This window comes from Accipiter gentilis, chromosome 9 (genome assembly GCF_929443795.1).
Source record: "Accipiter gentilis chromosome 9, bAccGen1.1, whole genome shotgun sequence".
Lineage (NCBI taxonomy): Eukaryota > Metazoa > Chordata > Aves > Accipitriformes > Accipitridae > Astur > Astur gentilis.
The window spans coordinates 21864960-21885758 of NC_064888.1; the positions used below are offsets into that span (position 1 = coordinate 21864960).

The following is a 20799-nucleotide window of genomic DNA, read 5'->3' on the forward strand; positions in this document are numbered from 1 at the left end:
ACAGCAACGTTGGCAGTGCCTGTAGACTGCAAGAAATGGCACACACAGTGCTATGCAAGCGGTGGTGAAATTCTTTAGCCAAATTATTTAAAAAATTGTAGGAGACCAACTCTCCACTTTGTCTAGTTTGTCACAGAAGTCAGAGGGTTTACAATCACTAGTCAAAAACTGAAACAAAAGGAATACATAGTCTTAACAGGGGAAATCTTGACCATCCTTCCTAGGCACTCACCTGAGGAAGACGCACCGAGTTTTGAGGAAGGACTTGTGATCTGACAGGTCCTTGTTGTGACTAGTAGACACTCAGAGCTACCTCCCTGCTAGCTCTCTCTCAATGCCATAGTCTCAATGCGCAGGCCACCGTTGCAGTTGCAACCAGTGCATTTGGTAGGTTGGGATTTCCCCTCTTCCCTTTAACTCCCTGTGAGGGACACACCTGGCTGTCAGCGTCCATCGCTGAGCCCACCTCATGCATCTGTCTGGCTCCTTCTGTCCAACTCAGGAGTTCTGCTACATCATCTTGACACATAATTATCTCTCCTCTTCTTAATCATCTGTGCTACTGTCTAATGTAGGCACCAGCTGCAGCAAGGAGGACCTGGGGGAGGGGGTGTGCTCAGATAGAGGCTCCTCTGTCTTTCTCCCACCCTGTTCCCCCCAGCCATCAGAGAGGTTGCTAACAAGGTTTTCAGAACCAGGGATTCAGGAGCAGCTTGGTACTTCCCCCCTTTCTGCTGAACTGCATTCCTCACAGAGGAATCCTTGCAGCAGAGCTGGTCCAACAGAGCGGAAAGAAAGAGAGAGCAGTGCTGTTTCTTCTGCCTCCTTTAGGTATGAGCCACCCCCAAAATGCCTGGAAAGCAGATGTGCATTGGGAGCCCATAAGGGCTTTTCAACATGAGAATAAACCCTGCAATTAAGAATCTGCAACAAAACAGTGCTCAGAAGCTCTGAGAAATTCTGAGAAGGTGTATGTATCCAGCATGAGCATGAAAGAAATACCTGCGCTGGATTTCTTGCCAGGCTTTCCTAATCCCCATCTCAGCAAGGAACAATCAGAGCCCTCAGAGCTACAGGGGAGATTTCCCAGGAGTGAGTGTGGGTCACAAACAGTGCAAAACCTCCCCTTGGACCCTTCTAGCCTTAGGACCCAACCCTGCAAAGTGATGATGTCTTTTAGCATTTCTTAAGGCCAGTGTGAGCCCAGATAACTCAACTCTTGGCTTGGGGTGTTCAGCAGCTGGGAGGGGGTCCCATGTGAGGTTTCTCTGGGACGGGAGCGTGACATCTCCCTGCAGCAGACATCTGGGATGGCAGGATGAAGGCTGTTCTCTAAGGCGGTTGCAGCTGTGTCATGTAACTGCCACCTAAAACTCTGAGAGCTAGACAAGCAATGTCTCCAGGATTGTCTGGTACCTTTTTGATTCCTAGTGGGATATGTGGACTCTCAGCCAACAGCAGGGAGTTGCATAGTGTTGCTTGCCCTTCATAAATCAAATCTGGGATGAATTAAGGACAGACAGAGAGAGTTGTTCTTACTGTCAATATATCATTGTGAAGTGTCAGTCTTAGATGGCTGCTTGGTTGTTTCTGTGTTTAATTGTACTGCTCAAAAAAAGCTCAGGTTCTGAGGCTGGAATTGACTGTGTGGCTGCATCTAAAGTGGGATGACCTTTCCAGGTATTTGGAAAGAACAGCCATTAAAGCCAGACTGAACGGTTTCATTTCAAAATGAGATATGGAGGCACCATGTTGAGAGCTGGTGATCACCACGCTGGACTGTATGAGAACAGGGGTTCACAAAAAAGCCCAAATTAACTGCCAAGAGATTTACACAACCATTAGAGAAACTTGTAACTCAGTTTGAAATGTCACTATTTCCTGTGTATGTAATGATGGGAAATGCTGGAGGGGTTTGCAATGTTTGCAGTCTCTTATTCCTGATATTTTTTTACTTTGAGGCATTGACTCAGCCCTTCCATTGCTATACTTTTCTCTTAGCTGGGCCCTACTGCCATCTAGCTGGGAAATGGATCTTCCTCTGGGGCCTGATCCAATTTCCAATGACATCAGCAAAAATGTTCCCATTTGCTTTAATAGGAGCTGGACTGGGTCCTTGCCTCTAGTTCTACTTTGTATTAGGGAGAAACGCATCATGATGACAGCCTTTTTTTCTTGGGATTATTGTATTTATTTGGATCAAAAACTTACGGATGTGAACCTCACCAGAACCAATGCTGTGAAAATTACTAGCAAAACCCCAAAAGGCAGCATTTCTCTCAGGAGAGCTTTCTCTTCTCTCCATGTATCACAGAGAACCCTCATGTTCTCTTGCATTGCACAGCCTTGGGCTTACAGCACACGCAGCACACTGAGCCACCTGTACTGCTAAGAGGTCCCCCCATGCAACAGGCACCAGTGGAAAACAACATACTGAAGGCAGGGCTGAACTGAACAAACTGGTCAGGCACTAGTCTTAGAAAAGTTCACTTCCTGGCACTCAATTTTTGAACGTATCAAATTAAAAGAGCAAGATTTAAGAAAAAAATGTTTACAAAGCCACCATAAGAGCACCAAGACCTTACCCACCCCTCCTGACTCAAGTCTATCTAGACCTGAGCTCCAGCTTTTGGCTCATTTCAGGATTCACTCTGCCCTCCTTCCCAGCAGGTAGGAAGGAAACGGAGATAGCTTAATCCTAATTCCTTAGAGCCCTAGCAAAAGGCTTAAATAACAACCTGTCATGGTTTAAGCCCAGCCCAACCCAGGACTCAACCTTAGGGCCACAGTATTCAGAAGACCTCCTATTCTGCTTTCAGACTGTTGCAAGCATGGCAGTTCTGCTGTGGTAGATGCTACCCATTGAAAACTGGGCCCTTACGATCGCCAGCTAATGTAGCTCATGGCATGTCACAGGGCAGGAACTTGTTTGCAAGGGGAATGAAAGATAACTCCCACATTGCTGGTGCTTCTCCGAGATGGCATTTTGTCTGAAAACAAGTGAGTCAGGGAAACCATGTTTACCCACAGTTCAAAGTCCGGGCACCTGCTGGCACCTGGGGAGCTCAGTTCCAGCCGTTTCCAGCAGTGAATGAACTTGGGATCAGCTCCAGCAATGGAGACGGCTCTCTGCCTGCTGAGCAGATGTCTGGAGACACAGCCTGTCATGAAAGGGCCTCGGAAGAAGAGCATTCCAAGCCAGCAGGGCAGTGGTGGGGAACTGGTCTCTGTTGCTAAAACTGATCTAGCCCCTGGAGCAGCTGCAAACCTTGGCCTGAAATTGGAGCCTGTACATGGGGACAAAGAATATAAAAGGGAGGATGAGCTTCTCCCCTCCCCCTACCTTCATCACGTTTCCTCTTCTCGCCATTCGACCGAGGAATCCCCAGGATCCCGTTAATGGAGTAAGAGCCCACTGGATCATTGGAGGCACTGGAGACGGGAGGGGATGCTGTGCTGGGCACTGGACAGAAGGAAAAGGGAAAAAGGGCCATGAGGAGAGCAGCACAGCACTCAGGGATCCCTCAGCTGAAAGCTACGCATGCCACCAGTCTCATATGAAAGCCTGGGCACTAAGCAGACTCCCAGTCCCTCATACTTAAGGACTCATACTTTCTTTACTGCCAAAGTTGCTGCATCCCAGCTTTGCCAGTCCATTCCTATATTGTAGCTCCACAGCCTTTCAGTACAGGGCCATTAATAACAAGCAAGTGTATTCCATCAAGAAGCTAAACCTTGTTGTTATATCCCACTGCAGAGCAAGCTTCCCAGTGCATGCCATGGCAACTGAGTGCAACGCTGCATAGGCCACATCCTCTAGTGACTTCCTAGTCCACCAGTATTTCGCCAGATCTTTTCTTCTCAGCATTTTTCCACCAGGAGTGCGTGTTCTGTCTTAGCCAGACCAGCCTCTTATGTGTCCACCCAAAACACTCATCGAAAAATTACCTTCTTAGCATAGGTTAGAAGCACTTCAGCGTTGGGCCAATAAATTCAGTTCCCTGCTAGAACAAATGGTGAGTTGGCAATACATATGCCAACCCAGATTAATAAAAATCTAGTGTCTTCCTTTTGCACTGACCAATGTCAACAGGCAGAGACTCCTCTTGCCACTGAGGGCTGTGTCCAAGAGTGCTCATGAGTTTCCAATATATCAGAAATGACAAGTCATCCAGATTAGATATGATCACTTCATGACAATCAGGGCTTTAGACTATAGAACAAGTAGAGCTATGCATCCAGTAGGCATGCCCATTATGTCCTAGCTTGTCCCAGTAACAGGGAGAACATCCCAATTCTCTTATAGACCACTACCTACCATTCAGCTCATAAAGCACTGACCCGAAGAAATCAATACCTCCAATACGAGCCTTCCAGGATGGAGCAGAACCTGTCAACACTACCTGATGTAGACCCACACTTCCCAGTACATCCCAGAGCAATGAGAGGCTCCAGTAGCAGCACTCACAATCACTATCGCAGCTCAGCCAATGCATTCCCTAGACATTGCACTACTTTTCCAAGAAGTAATAGTATCTGCCAACTGCGCCTGTTGCAGTCAGTGATTCCCAGTCCAGTGAGCAAGTCCAGATTAAAAGGGCATCCAGAAATGCTCTTTCATACTGTCCCATTACTTCTACTGTGCTCCTGAACACAGTTCATGTACAGGATTCTATCTGCCAGCTCTGTCCCATGTAGACCAACACTTTCCAGTAAATCCTTGTATAGCAGCTGATTCTCAGTAACCAACAGTATCTAAGACAGTGTCGTAGGCCATGAATAAGCCACTGTATTTCACAGTATCCCAGAATACTGCATGTTTTTTCCTGCTCTGAATTGTTACTGGATAAAGCTATGCTAGCAACAGCAGATGTAAGCACCATCCAGCCCACAGAGTGAAAAGTACCTCACCACACATCTAGCACAGTACCTTTAAACACAACAGACTAGGAGACATTTGGTCACTTTATTATAGCCTCCATCTTCTTCTCACCTTGATAAACCCATCTCCCCCAGCAGGAAATGCATTTTCTCAGTGAAATACACCCATGGGATACTTGACTGCAGAGCCAGAACAATGAAAAACTCAGTTGTGAGGCATCAGGAATATCTGACCCATGTCTGTGTATTACTAGCTCTAAGAAATGGACCAGTTCCAGCAAAGGGAGAGAAAAGAAACTGAGAGACAGGGGGAAAGAGAGAATAAGAAGGTGAAGACAGGTGCTTAGACAGGATAGCAGTAAATACTTCTCTCTAGGGAGGTGAAGGAGAGTGTGGGAATGTGAAATGGATGTTAAGGCAGAACCACTTTGGGCAAACCCCTACCTTGGGCTGGTTTCTCTGCCATGATTCCCTTCTCTGCAATGCAACAAGGGAAACAAAGTACAGAAACCTCTGATTTCCATTGAGGCTTCTTTCCCCCCACACCCTCCTCCCTTTTGCTCTGCTTAGCATCTGCTTGTCAGACTTTGTTCCCTCAGCTAAGCTCCATCCTCATTTCCACTTGTCCTGTAACCACCCCTCATGCCAGTCTTCTTACCGATAGTATGTCCCGGTGCAGTCACACCTGTCCCGCTCCCGTCTGGTGTTGGGTGGAAAGGTTGCTGAACTTTGGTTCTGATGATCCTGTAAAAGAGCAAAACATGTTCAGAACTGCAACTTCTCTGTGCCTTTGCATAGCCATGATCCCAGCTATCAGAACCTGAAGGCCTCATCTGAGCTCTGGGTGCAGCAGAGTGGCTTCATTTGCCTTCTTGTGGTCCTGATTCTACTGCTTTAACGGTCTAGTTCCCAGAGAATTGTCCTTGCTCTGCTCTGTCATCTTTTCCCCAAACTCAGGTATTCACTGCATAACTGTGGTGCTCAGTGAACGAGCTAGGATCTCCTGTGTGTTAGCAACTTCATTATCATTTATGATCTGATCTGCCAGCACGATCACAAGGCAGTCTTTGCAGCTAATAGAGCCACTGCTGGATTTACGAATGGTGTAGATTTAATTTTGTTGTGTACCTAAAAAATACCTTTCTGGCATAGAACTGAATGCTTTGAACTGATGGAAGGCTTGCCCAAAGCCCTTGTCCTTCATAAATGAGAAGGTGGGACCAGAAGGCATCTGTAGGAAAGTGGTGATGGGATACAGATCACCAGGAAAAAGAAGCTCCAGCAAAGACGGCAAAAACTGCTGTTTATCAGGTGGTGAATGAACATAGCATGGGAACTCAAAAAGATGCCTCAGTGAATACCACAAAGCCCATAATGCTGCTCAGAATGAAAATAAACTGAACTGTAATTGTCACTGCTCCGTTTCTTGTTACATTAAATCTTTCACCTCTAGGTCACTGGTTTAAATCCAGCTGAGGTCAGCGGTGAAAGAAAATCACTAGCACCTCGTACTTGACTGGCAAGGTCCCTGCCTACTGGCAGATGCTGGGTATCTGTGACTCAGAACGACTGTCTCACCAAGGAATTCCTTTCTGAGATTAAAATGAGCCTGTCCAATTAGGGTGAAGGCTGCAGATGACCTTCAGCCTAAATTTCTGGAACTCTCAGCCCTGTATATCAGCTTTAACTTCTCAGCAAAAATCTCTCCAGAAAGTGAAAGCAAATAACACATTCTCCCTGCCCACCTGAGAGCTTCCCTTAAAGATTCGTTCTAAAGAATAACTTGGCAAAACTTCAAAGAGCAAATGTGTGGCTAGTGGGCAGTATGGCATGGATGGAGATAGGCAGAGATGATGAGAGGGCATTTTTGAAAAAGCACAATTCCTGAGACTGAAACCTTCTTGGGAAAAGAAAGGTATTTCAGAGCATATCACCTCAGCATGTTAGGAATCTCCAGTACACACATGATGAAGCTGGGCAGTAGCTGGAGTGGCAGAAACTGCCTGGGACATAGCTGGAGACAGGGAATGTCAAGGTTCTAGCTGGGGATGGAGATCCAGATCCTCACCCCATATAGGTCAGTAGTACCAGGGGCCCTAATCTATAGCTGCTCAGGACCTATACAGAAGGTGTATGAGAGCCTCGGGGCCATATTCTGAGGTCATGATGATTTGCACTAGCTGAGCTGATCTCAGAAGCTGAGCTAGGGCAAATAATAGAACTTTTTTCTTCTTTTCTGTTTTTTTCTTTTCTTTTCTTTTCTCTTCTCTCACATTCCCCCTAAAACCCCCTGAAGTGCCACTCTGGTTGTGTGAGTTTATTGATTTCCCCCAGCCCAGAGAAACAGAACGAGGGGATGGGGTGCAGGCAGAGGGATGGAAATAGAAAGCTATAAATTATTTGTGACAGGAAAGCAATAGTGCCAGAGTGCTGAGCACAAGTCCCGTGTCACTATTAGATTCCTTTTAGCCTGATGACACTGTAAAAGAGGTTAAGTGTCTGATGGAATCGTACACCTTGGGGGCAGGGGCAGTCCAGGAGCAGAACAAGCCACAGAGAGCGGGTATATCAATTCTCCAGGCCAATAATATTCCCCTCATTGATCGCAACACAAAGTTCAAAAATCTCATTATAGCCAGACAGACCTGGAACTTTTTAAAAATCAATAGAGTGATATAATGTATGTATACTTTGTATAAATGTATCTATCCATCCATCCATCCATCCGTCTATCCAAAATCTGCCTGAGGGTGTCTAAGTTAACCTACACATTATACTGTGTTATGTTCTATTGTAGTGTAGCAGTGAATGGATTAGAAGATTTCCCCTGCAGCCTTAGATGACATATTATAAAACGTCCTGTTAGCACTGAGGTGATATCAGATAGTTCCATTCATACTGAGATGACATCAGATTCACCATTGGTACTGGGAGGTGGCATCAGACAGCTGAGCTTCTACTGAGGAGAACCATAAGATGAGCCTAATTATACTGAGATGGCCAATCAGGCTGTGCTAAACGATGCTGCATGAAAATTGCAAAGTTTCAAAAAGCCATTTAGAGTAAAAACAGCCTGTGAAACGATGGTGATATAAAATGCCTGTCCATAATGCTTCAAAAACCCAGGCAGGGGATGAAGAGGAAGGGTCAATCTCCTTCCCCATTCAGTTCAGTTCATGGTCTCTTGGCTGAGAATGCCAGTTAGTGCCAGTTGTGACTGTGTTTACTTAGATGTGTCCATTAGGAACTGGAATGAGACTCACCAGCCCATTTCACCAAGTAGCCATCAGCTGGTAATGATTTTCGGTCACTACCAACCAGGGCCAGATTTCAGCTAGTGACCCAGGGGTGAAAGGCTCTGTTCAAAAACATTCCCCTCCTCAGACTGAAACTGGTTTTATGTCAAGAGAAAGTATCTGGAAACAGTGAGCAAAGGGGAGCAGTTCTGGTTGTGCAACCTCCAGTGGCTTGGGTCAAATAATTTTTGGCATCAAATGCACAGTGAATCTAATGAGGTCTTCGGTAGAAGGTATTTCCTATGGCTAAAAGAAGAGGCAGGTCATGAAGAGGCTCTCCCCAGCAGTGCTCCTTTTCCCTACAGTCACAACCAAACTCTGGAGTTTTAAGGAAAGAGAAATTTCAGGACCCTAACGCTCAGTACAGAATACGGCAGTGCATCCCCCTGCATCTATTCATTTAGGGACAGTGATAAACAGCAGGATACCTAGGCATCGCGGCTGCTGCTTTAAGAGGCTTCAAGTGAGTCTGTCCTACACGAGACCACCTAATGAAACATCAGATGAAAGATGGAGAGAGCTGACCTGGTCCTGTAGCAACAGATGCAACATAATAATGCTGTCTTTAAACTCTGGGATTGCTGAAAGCTTCTTCCCCTTACCAGATACTGAAATACACACTAAGCCAGCTGTGCTGCCTCAAACCTAGGATTTCTGGATTACTGCTGTGTAAGAGGGAGCAAAATCTTGATCACCTCTTGCTGCCTTTGATGGCTTGTTCTTGCCTCTAGACACTGGAGAAAGACAAGCCTTTTTGCAGGACACTTCCTCAGCCCTTTCCAAAAGCAGAAAGGACACAAATCCTGGCACACCAGTCAGCAGTGCTGATTTCTCGAAGTAAACGTGGATATTTTCAAATGTCTTTCTTTTCTCCAAAAGAAATTGTCACTTTGGACTAAATTCATCCCTGCTCTAGTTCCATCACAGTCAGTGACTCAAATAACAGCATTTGTGTTTAATTAGGGGCATAAACTGCTACTTACTGTAAATTCCCATTTTTCATTTTCCAGTGGGAGGTTTTTGCCCAAGTTGTCTACTTTGAGTTTCGGAGAATGTACACAGATTTAATACATAACCTTCTGAAGTTTCAGCAACAGGACATTTATAGATCTTTGATTGCAGTAAAGCAACTGAACTTCATTTCACAATCTGAATTTAATATGCAATATTATCTTAAGTAATGGCATATAATGTCATTACAGTACGTAGTATCATACTGTGAATTATACATCCATTCCTGGAATTCATGAGTTACCATAGTTGCCTTGTAGTAACTCTTTCTAGAGTTAATACTGCATACAGCTCCAGCTGAAACCAACTGCCTGTTTCCAAATGCCTTTGACTTTCTTAAATGTTCAGCATTAGATCATGAATTTCCAATGTTTGATTTCTATTTCGTTATGTTCAGCAGTTTTAATGCATTTCCTTTTGCTGATTCTGAATACAGATGGACACACCAAAAATCATCTCTCCTAGTATGACAATTGTAAGAAGCTTTAATCAAATTTGTCAAGAATGTAGAAAGAAATATTAGAAGTTAAAATTAGCTGAGCCATAGTCCTTTCTGGGAAGCAGAACTTTCTTTCACTCCTTGTAAATAAGTAAATAAAAATTCACTTCTAAACCAGTCCAGAAATTATTTGCTAAAAGAATGACAGATCATAAGAAATGTCCCTTGCCTCTCTGAAATGTCTATCCAAACTCTCTTATAGCCTGACATAGTCTGTGGTTTCTCCTCTCTAACTGTTGCTGGCAAAGTCTTTAGACAGTATCTCAAACAAAAAATCATATTAGCGCTGATCAGAGGGAGATGAGGTAGGTCTGAATCATCTGGAGTCCAAATCTAGCAATTCTTTTAATCCTGGAAGAACAGCGTGAAGTTGGCACTAAGGGAAAGAGTGGTGTGTCCTGCTGCCCCAAGGAGACCCTGACAGATTTCAGAAAGCACTGGTATCCTCACTTTGAGCATACTCCTTTGTCACAGATTATTTTTCAGAGTGGAAGGATACACTCAGCAGAGTACCAAACTCCCTGTAATTGTTTTGGAGTATTCATATTTTAAATGCTCCATATTAGAAGCACATTACAAGACCCCAGGGTGTGCATTACTGGGCAATTAAAGTGGTTCTTGGAAGGCTAACATTGCGAAGCTTCAGCCTTTTCTCTGCAGTGTGTCCAAGGGAGGCTGTGATGGCCAAGGAACACACACCCTGCTGTGCCGCACTGCTTAATTAGTGCAGGGCTGTACTGCTGAGCCACGGGCTGTGCCGGCAGTAGAGACAAGGCAGCCTGCAGGGGACTTGGTGCAGGGCTAAGTGAGACAGTGATGCCTTCTCTGCATCAGATTGCTTCCTACAAAAGGGCTCCTGACCATCCCAGTGATGCTGGCCTCAAAGTGTGCCTGAGGAAAAGAGGGAGAACATGGGGTGGGAAGAGGCAGCTTTGGGCTCCTTGGTGACAGCCCCCATGGAGCCAACAATATCCCACCCACAGATTGGTGCTGTGCAGGCATAAAGAGCTCTGAACATGGCTTTGGTTCAAATAGGAGAGTGTCTTATGTTTCCGTGCTCGGGTCGAGACAGAGCTGAATTCACGGTCAAGCAAAAGAAAGGGAGGGGGGAAAGTCTTGTTTGCACGAAGTTCAAAATGGAAAGCAAGCTTCATAGCATGGTGAAGAAAACCAACCAAGGGATTTGGGGGTTGAAGGAAGGGAAATAGAAAGTCTGATAGTTAGAGCCTAATCTGACTTGGGGAAAGGTCTTCAGTTCCTTGCTCTGTCATGGACCTCTCACCAAGACTTTGGACAAATGGCATTTCTCTCTGTGCTCTGTTTCCTGCCTGAAGTGTGAAGATAGGAGCATTGCCGTGCCACCTGGGGCACAGTGAGGACAGCTGGAAGGAGGAGTGAAGGGCTCAGACTCTCTAATAACAGGGGCCAAGTAAGTGCTTCAGCGAGCTGTAGCACAGTATTGGCTTCGTTCCCCTGCTTGAAACAGAAGTGACATGTACCCTGCTGACAGTGGCTGTACGTGAAGGGAAGGGAGGTACACAAAGGCAACAGGAGCGGTATTTCAGCTGCACTGGCTTTGGTGGTTGTGTTTGAATTTGCAGCAGCAGGTGTAGTTGGGAAGATCAGAGCTGCGGTTGCCCCCCAAAAGCCACAACATAATTTCCATTAGGATGGGAGGGCAGTAGCTTCTCCTACTGCTCTCAAAATCTACTGCAACACTTGCAACCCTCAGAACAACAGCTGACATTGGCAGGAGCAGTGGACTCAGCTTCCTTGCTAGCTGGCCTGAGGCTCTGGCGCTCCCTGCCAAGACAGCAGAATGCCTTCAAACCCTGCCATATTCAGGGGCCACGAGCAATATTCACACATTCAAACTCTCTCCTGTCATGAAAATTGCATTTCTTTCTCCCCACCTTTTGGAAAGGGAGTGAAGAAGGGTGATCATTTACTACATTAGTATATAAGCACAAATATGACAGATTAATTAGATTGATTAGATAGATAGATTGATAGTCCTAAAAGGTGCCTAAAGAGGGATTATCTATTTTCCCAAAGCTTCCAAATAGAGGAGAGGTCAAAATGGAGATGCCTTACATATGTCAAAACACAATCCCAGCCCTCCCTGAGAAGATTTGACTCCTCATCTGCTGTTAATCTGTGTAGGTCCATCAACTTCACTGGAGCTACACTGACATCATGCCTGAAGACATGGGGAAAAAAGTGCCACTTTGTTCCAGGTCAGCCTGCTCACTTCAAACGCAAGAGAAAGCCCAATCCTGCCCTTTTCTTTCACTGCGTTTCTTGGCTGCACTCTGAGGAGAGGCAGAATTCACAGCAGCAGTTTTACTATCTGAAGGGCTTAGAGAGGAGCTAGGATTTTTTTGTTGTTTTAAATCAGTGACCCATGATGACACCATATGGTTTTATTTCATTTAATTTGAGCAGAGCATTAACATTCAGCTTCTAGCAGATCTCTGCCCATTCCAGTTCTGCTGTGCTACACGGTACAAGTCCGGACATAAGGAAGAGGGGTGGAGGGAAAAAAAGGTGAAGATGCCTGCCTTCTGCGAGGGGGGAGATCTGCCAGGCAGGAGGTTGGCCTGCCAACTCATTCTGCTGAGCAGTAACACACAACTTCATGCCACTGGTACTGATGGGGTTGACAGCATTGATGGGGTTTATTCTGTAACGTCCCAGAATAAATTGCTGCATTAGGCTTTAAGAAACATTCATCCAAGTGGATTTGTTTTAGGGTGCAAAACCCACCTGAGAAACAGAAGGTGTGCTTGAATAGTTGCTGTGTTGTGCAAAGGTGTGGCTACAGAGCCATCAGGACCTGGGCTGGCTGGCTTAAAGCTGGCCAAAGTATATCTACATGAGCTGCAGTCAAGCAGTGACTGCAGCATAGAAATGTCCTCAGGCAGGTGTTTCTACTTTTATTACACTCAGTTCACATTTGGAAGGCTTTCTTCGCAGTCAGGAAAGCCAGCAATTCATTAAAATCCAAACATCTAGAAGATGTCATACAGTTTACGAAATATTGGAAGCAAATTTGATCCTGGGTGTAGGTGTTTGACATCTTGGGTTTAAGGTGAATTAAGGAAATCTTAAAGGACAAAAAGAGTTCTGCTGGTCTTGGATGTAGAAACACAGGCCTGGGAGGAACCGCCTGGGTCATCAAGTCCAAATTCTAATATCATAGGCAACCACGGAGCAGATGTTCAACTCGCACCACCCATGAAAGTATCCATCCTAGCAGCTACAGACCTACCATTCCCCCTCAACACTCATAACCTTTGCAACAGAAGACCAAAAGCTTCAAAAATGACAAGCCACAGGAAAGAGAGCAGGAGAGAAGCATTGCCGGCAGCTAGGTCCCCTTCACTAGCAAGAGATTTCTGCCTTGAAAATGCCCAGAAATTTTTGAGCTCCTAGGAATTAATCATGTTCTAAGAGTACACCTACGCTACAATGACTGCAGTTCAAAGTAACATCTTCTGTTACCTACAGACTGGCCCGCTTGGGTCCTGCTAGCAGCGTCGCTGCAGCAGCATGGAGCTGGCGTAGGGTCCAGCCCCACGAGCTGCCAGCACACCAGTGACTGCCACGCAGCACGGGCTGGAGCTGTCAGAACAGCGGCTGTGCCAGCAGGTGAGTTAAGAAGACCTACAGAAACACATGGGCTTGCCAAGGTTAAATATCTTAATCTGGAGCATGGGAACTTTTAATTGAAAGCTTTGCTTTGAGCCCATTTCCAGTTATTAAAATTCAGGAGTCTGTGCTGAATTCCTTGTGGACATTCATTTTGATTAACAGAAGACATGTGTGTGCTAGGAAAGGAGTCTTGAACTGGGAGGGATCAGATAAATGTAGATAACATTCTCAACTCTCTTGCAAGTTATGCCATACCAGGTATTTTGTGTAAAACCTCAGATCTTGAAGATAAGCAATTATTTCAGCTTTCATTTAATACCAAGATATTTCTGGCTATCATGGCTGCAAAGACCAGGTGGAAGTGGGACCTGGCTGCCTCCCAAGGGGCCAGAACTGGAGGCAAAGGAAAAAAACCCAAACACGTTCTTGTTTACAGCCTTGTAAACTTTATGCCAAGGGGCCAGAACTGGAGGCAAAGGAAAAAAACCAAACACATTCTTATTTACAGCCTTGTAAACTTTATGCCAGTCTCTTCATTTTGCAGGGTATTGACTCAGGACTTCTTAACTTTGGGGCTTGGCAGCATTGTGTATTAGCTGCGTATTTTCTCTGTATCCTGTGGAGTGCTCCACTGCAGTACGTGCTTGTGTGTTGGGTGACTGATTCCCTTTACAGGGGTGTCATTGTGCGTCACTCCCGTACATCTGTCAGAACTGATGAAAATTTCAGAGTGGACCCCTTACCAGTAGAAGATGTTCACCCAAAATCAAAACATAAACAGTGCTGACAATGTGTCAGTGTAGATACAATGTTATTTTTACCTTGGGTTTTAAAGAAATTAACAAAATTTTGAGAAGAATTTAAGCCTTATCAGAATGGAAAAATTGGGTTTTTCCCTTGAAAATGACCCTTAGGGTGAATGAGAGACTATGTTAAAAAAGTTAAAATTAGACTAATATATTCAGATTTTCTTGAAATAGCAGTTCCAACTACACTGAAATGTAGCTGTAGAATTTTATTAAAATTCTCATTCAAAACCACATTGAAAAGTTGAAAATTTCCACAGAGAACCTGAATTTTTCCCTTCCTGTTCTAGTCCTCACTAGTCTTGGTATCATTTATTCCTTGCTGCATCATACCACCCAAAGCAGTCAGGCATAGGCAAGCACTTCAGGGTGCGGGTGCTACATAGGCTCCCAGCATAAAGTTGGTGCCCATCTCTGTAAAAGAGAGTCTAATTTTCATATTTATAGGACAAAGCCATCTTTTTGTAATGAAAAGACAAACCTGTAGCCAGTCTGCTTGGCTCATGTAAGTCACTATCAGGTCTAATATTTAGAGAATACAAGCTATATGTTTGTTTATATATCTATATTGTGTTTGCAAATGCACTAGCATTTGTCTCTTAGTCTGTTTTAATTTACCACACAATGTGCATACTTGTTTATTTTTGCCCATAGGTCTGCATTTATAACTGTGGCTATATGGAATTAGACATTTGGGTCACATATTATATATTCAGACCCCATGAAGAATTAATAAACATTTATTCAACCATTACAGTTTTTAACAGAGTTTAATGGGCAAACAGACTGTTCAGATCTGTGGCTTGTAACCATCACCAGCTAGCTATATGGATGTTTTTGTACAGCACCAAGCACAGTTATTACAAATAATAAGTCATAACCACCTAGAACTCATCCATAACAAGGCTATAATATCAATGATGTAACAGCTAACATATCTGAATACTGATACATAATTAATGTGGAACCTTGCTGTATTATAAGGCCCAAACCTGTGTGTACATTTGCATAGTTGTGTAAGTTTGTGAATACAGATCTGCTCTATTTCTAAATCACATAACTGGCATCCATCCAATTTAACTGCAGAGCTATGGGTTTCTGTGGGCCTTCAACAACCTATTATTTCTATCTTTTTCTGTTACAATCACGATGACTGATAGAGTACAGTGGACTTGTGGGTCCCCTTTTCCTGGCCTCCATATAAATACAATCTCTGTCCATAGGAGTCAGCAGTCTAAGGGTTTACCTACATACAGCTGTGCAAAATAACTAATCTGAGTTAACTGAATGTGTGAAATTTAAGTGGTCTAGTTAAACTACAGCTTTAATTTAGTTTAGCTTAATTCACTTTGGAAATGAAGTAACCTAAATTCAATTTAGGACACTCAAATTTTGAATGAGCATCCCAACAATGTTTCAATTCTTTTAACCAATGCACTTGCAAAGTTAATTCAGATTAATTTTCTCATTTGCCCCTGTGTAAAAAAGCTTGTTGCCTATTCCCCGTCAGTGAAACCATCTCAGCTGAGACTCCTTCGACAACTCCAAATTGACAAATAACCTCCCAAGAGCAGCAGTTTAAATGATCCTCCCACACGCACAAGTGTTTCTTCATCCCTAGGCAGGCAACTTTTCTCCCTGTGAGCTTTAAGACTGATTTGTCCAGAGCTTGACACACTAAGCCAGGCACTAGCTGGGGTAAACATAGAAGAGGTGCAGCAATTGTTTAACACTGTCTGAAGACCTGAGTTATAAATATTTAATTATTCAAATTTTACAGTTTAGGCTTTTGCAGTGGAATACTGTATTGCAAATTACAAGATATTCTTTCTGAAAATCACAATATTCTACAGAATCTTAGTGATTTTATCCAGCTCCATTGTTTCAAAACATGGTCCCCTTAATCTGAATTAAGTCCTTGTTCACCTAACAAATCGAAATACCTCCAGCTGTAAATTAGCATGTATTTCATTTTTTTGATCTAACTTAGACTGGACAAGATCAGATGCAATTGGGATTCATAGGTAGAGGAGTACAGAGGAACGTAGGCAGTGGTATTAAAAAAACTATATTAACTTTACATTTTTATCTTGAATATATTGTAGTCTAAGAAGACAGAAGGAAGTAGCATAAGGTAGTCCAAAGATTCTATCTTGCCATTTTTAAAGGGCGGTTGCAAGATCAATCATGAACAAAACAATCTTAGAAATAACACAGAAGCATATTTTAATGCAAAAATATTAATCTTGTTTAAGCATCATTATGGAAATTTCAAACTTTTCATTACCTTGCTTAATTTTAAAACCATACTGTGTATTTGGTCAAAAGACGTCTTAGGAGGAAAATGTTGTCAAACATTATTTTTATCACAATGCAAAAAAGCCCTTGAAAAATTGCCTTTTGGAAAATCTCAACTCAGAGAAAGCACCTGCCCTGAATCTTTGCTAAAAAGTCAACCAGACAAACAAAAAAACCCAAATAAAACAAAGAAAGCCCACTTAAATATCCCAAGCCATCAAGTACTATTTGATTAGATAGTTAGGCTATATTTTTGTGCACTTGTTTTTTATGGAGTTAGTGCTAATGAATAAATGTTGTTTGACGGCTACTACGGTCTCAGATCTTTGCTAGAAAATTAGCATAGTTTCACTGAAACAGTTACCAATATAATATAATATAATAAGAAGACAGTCCTATATATTAATATGCTTGTGCAGAATGCATGTAAGTGTGTGGGGGCATCCGTTTATGTGCAGCTAGCTAAAGATACCACTGTAAGTAAAATCTAGGTTTGTAGCAACACACCAGTTTGCGTGACTTTTTCGGTGGGGATATACAGCTGTAGGAGGCTATAGTGATGTATCAGTGGGTGCATGTATGTGCTTGTGCATTTGTATACACAGTCATTTGCATGTATGCCTGTCTCCAGGTATGTTTCTACTTCTGTGTGTAATCTGACTGCGGTGCTTTCTGAATAGCAATGAGTTCGGTAGAAGCATGTATGTATTTGTATCTCTGTGTGCGTCTATCTGCATATGGATAGGCTTGTGTGGCGTCTGTGGATGCATTTCTTCCTGTGTGGTTTGTGTGTCCCTCCTGTGAGATGGATGCCTTCTTGGAGTCTGATCTCAGTCACTGTGTGTGCTTTTATTCCCGTAAAAGGGAGCATCCTTCAGCAGCAAAACCACTAACGGGGCATCAGGAGACCTGGATCCTAATCCAGCCACCCCGCTGATGGGTTCTGTGGCTGAGCAGGCTCCTTTAATTCACTCTGTGCCTCAGTCTCCCCTCCCATCTTTTTTTTACAAAGACAGTGGACATAGATTATCTGCTACTACATGGGCATATGTAATGCCACGTGTGATGGGCTCTGTCTAGCTCAGTCAAGACCATAGGTCATGAGAGGATCTTCTGATGCTATGCCACTGCCTTACAATAACATTCATCCCTGCGCGTGCCTGCCTTCATGCGTTGGTGTTCGGGTGCCCATCTGTGTACTTTGTGGCTGGCTATTTGTAGTTTTGCTGAAGAGCTGATCTCCCCCATGTACATACAGAGCAGGGGGAGGTGGAAAGGAAGGAGTTATTAAATGCCAAGCGGATATGCAATAAATCCCATTGATTTTACAAACTCCAACTTGTCTTCAATCTCTTTCAGTTCTTTATCCTGGGGGCATTGCAACAAAACCCTATTTTAAATACCTTTTCTTTCCCTTCCCCCTTCCCCCTCCTCTCACTCCCCAAAAAAGTGTCAATATTTTATTTGGATTTTTAACTTCGCTCCATAACAGTTGTTTGACCTCCTGACTCATGTGAGTCACATAAATTCTGGGACTTTATTCAGGAGCCATGTTCCTGCTATTGAATAAGCAATTTGGGAGGGTGAATTAATGACTTGTGCTGTTGCTGGAAAGTCCCTGAAGAAATATTAAAATTGCTTGCAGACTGAATCAATACTCACTGAACACCCAGCATGAGGACCTGGGCTTTTTAATGGCTACAAGCAGCGGCACTCGGTAGAGGAAGGGGAATTCCTGTACACACAATGCACGCAGGCACACACAACTGACGGCAGTCTTCCCCTGGCCTTGCTGGCTTTTTCAATAATGGCATATTCTTGTGCACGCAACCTAGTAGGAACTGATGCCTCCTGTGCCAGGGAAAGGACGTAGAGTCCAGTTCCCCTGTCTCCCTCCCAAGAAGATCATGCAGGATGTGCAAAAGCTAGCCATTCGGGCCTTGTGTTAAGCGCTTGGGTTAGCATGCTCTGGCACAGTCTGTGAGGCACAAGGAAGGTCGATTATTTGTGGCGTTATGAGCATGTTTTATGTGGGCACTTTGATTTTTCCCTCTCTGAAGGGGAAAGACACTAGCACTGTGATAGATTTGGGTGTGCTGCTGTTGTTTGGGAAGAGGCTTGGGCTATTTTGCAGATGTCTGTGAGATGGTTCTGTGGCTCTGGGTGCTGAACAGTATTTGCATCTGTCCATAGCGTGGATGTGTTCTGTTTCTGATAATCAGTAGGTTTTGCTTTCTTAGGTTGGCTTGTGTTACGGTAAGTCTTGAATGTCATGCATCCCCCCCCTGCTTGTATTAAGAGTGACCACATGATGCTTTTGGTCATCGAGCAAAGGTGTCACTTAACTAGACCAGTCTATTTCAATGGCTGTGGGTGCAATTCTGCATGCTCCTGAGTGCCCTGGGGGTCCACCAGCCTCACTAAGACATGAACGTTCTCTGCGCGCTCCTCACCGAGGCTTTTACTATTTGTTACTCACCAGGCTGACAATAGCCAGATTTTGCCCACGCCCTAAGTTTTGCTCTAAGACCCCTCTGGCAAAACCAAAAACCCCTCTGGGTTTTGTCTCCAGAGTTTTCCAGTCTCCTTTGAGAATGCGGCCCTGTGTTTTGCCATTGTGGTCGTGAATGGCTGTTTTGTATTCGCTTGTTGGGCAGCTGTTATTGTGTATTAACACCGGGGTGGGTGCGCTTTGTATGACCGCATGTCTGTCTCATTGATTCCATCAGTATTATTTTGTAATCGTGTGTCTCTGTGATTGAGTTAGTGTGCATTTCAGGGCTCCTGTGTATTGAATAATGATGTCAGGGATTGGGTTGTTTGACTGGGTAATGGCCTCTTTTCAGTGTTGTAAGTGAATGTGTCCTTCTCCTGTTTCCTGGTCTCGGCTGGGGCAGGATCATTTACACTAGGTGATTCCTTAAGATGCTCACATGCACTAAAAGAATATCCCTTTGGCTCCTGAGCTCTCCCTGCCAACAGGGCGTGCCGAGGGTACGCCGCTCACGTGTGTGTGACACACGGGGTGGCACATCTGGCTGGTTCTCAGCCGCATACTTCAAGGTCTGTGGCCACTTATTTGTGAATAACCGTGTATGCGTGTCGATGTATTTCTAAGGCTATGTGAATATGTTTACATGTGTGTGTGCCTTCTGGTGCACTCAGGGGGTTTGCTAAGACTTTTCAGTTACGTTTTTGGGTAAGTCTCTGTATCCTAGGTTTCTCCACAAATATACGCCAGACTACACTGTGCAGTTTCAAATAGATTTGACTGAGTCTGTGAAGTGATCTACAAATGACTACCTACACCTACAGCAAAGTGCATACTTGCCTTTGCAATGGTTGTCTTTTGTGACTTTCTATATTAATGCATAGCAGGGCATCTGTGTCAGTTAGCAGATGCCTCTGATCTGTGTGTGAGTGCCTGGCAATGTTCCCATGTCTGAATTGACCTGGGTCTCTTATATATGTAAGAAAGAATGGGATTCTATGTCAGCAGCATTTAGCAGTAAATATATGTGTTAAGAAATTTTAAATGTACAATGAATCTCTGGGTTTGTGCAACGGCTTCTGACTTGTGTGGATATTGTGCACTAATGCCCTAAGACAGTGTAGCCACATTTAGTCCCTTGGAAATGAACAAGAGAGTTCAGTTATTTTTCAGCTGATGATTATGTGTCACTGCCGCATGGATTTATTTGCTCTGCGCAGGCAATGTGTCTGCCATTGGGCCTGTTCTGTGCTTCCTCAGCCATCAGGATCTGGCCCAGCAGCAGTCACATCCAGACAAAGACAATGAAAAGGGCTTGTGAAGATCCCGAAAACTTCCAGAGAGAGCTCTCAACTGTACTGTCTCACTAAAATATCCCATCAGGGGAAGACCTGACCCCTCTCAGTCAGGTCATCTATATGGCTAGGATTTAGCAAGCCAGTGAGTTTAGCTTGTATTTTTCAGTGACCTTGCTAACAGGTAAACCCTTACTCCTCCTTGCATTAGCTTAAGCCTTGTTACTTCCCCTGCCTCCTTGTTTGTGCTCTCCCACTCTTCCCCCCACTTCCTTCTCTGTATTCTTGCCTGCATTTGACCTTGAACAGATGACACTATCCTAAGCCCACTCACTGCTTTACCAGCTCCCACCCCTCACACTGGGGTAGCAGCATCAGGGTAATAGGGGGAGGAAAAAAAATGAGGGAGTGAGGAAGGGAGAGAGGGGGGAGAAAGGGGGGGAGAGAGAGACCTGTTTGAAAATAATTGGAGGCTGTTAAACAGAGGAGCCCAGCATATCACTCTAGTAATGGAAATAAATTCCATTGTATTTGCATTTTAATTTTCCACATAAACAAAGGCCCAGAG

General features: G+C 44.1%; 1 protein-coding gene across 2 annotated transcripts in view; it reads right to left on the reverse strand.

Annotated features, from left to right (window-relative positions):
• The window catches only part of PAX2 (paired box 2), an 86522-nt gene that overhangs the window by 46477 nt on the left and 19246 nt on the right, over positions 1 to 20799 (reverse strand). For both annotated transcript variants that reach the window (XM_049810983.1, XM_049810982.1), the window contains 2 exons: positions 5540 to 5625; positions 3344 to 3463 (listed from right to left, as the gene is read on the reverse strand). In XM_049810983.1, coding sequence (XP_049666940.1) covers positions 3344 to 3463; positions 5540 to 5625 — 206 coding nt within the window. The remainder of the gene's footprint in view (positions 1 to 3343; positions 3464 to 5539; positions 5626 to 20799) is intronic.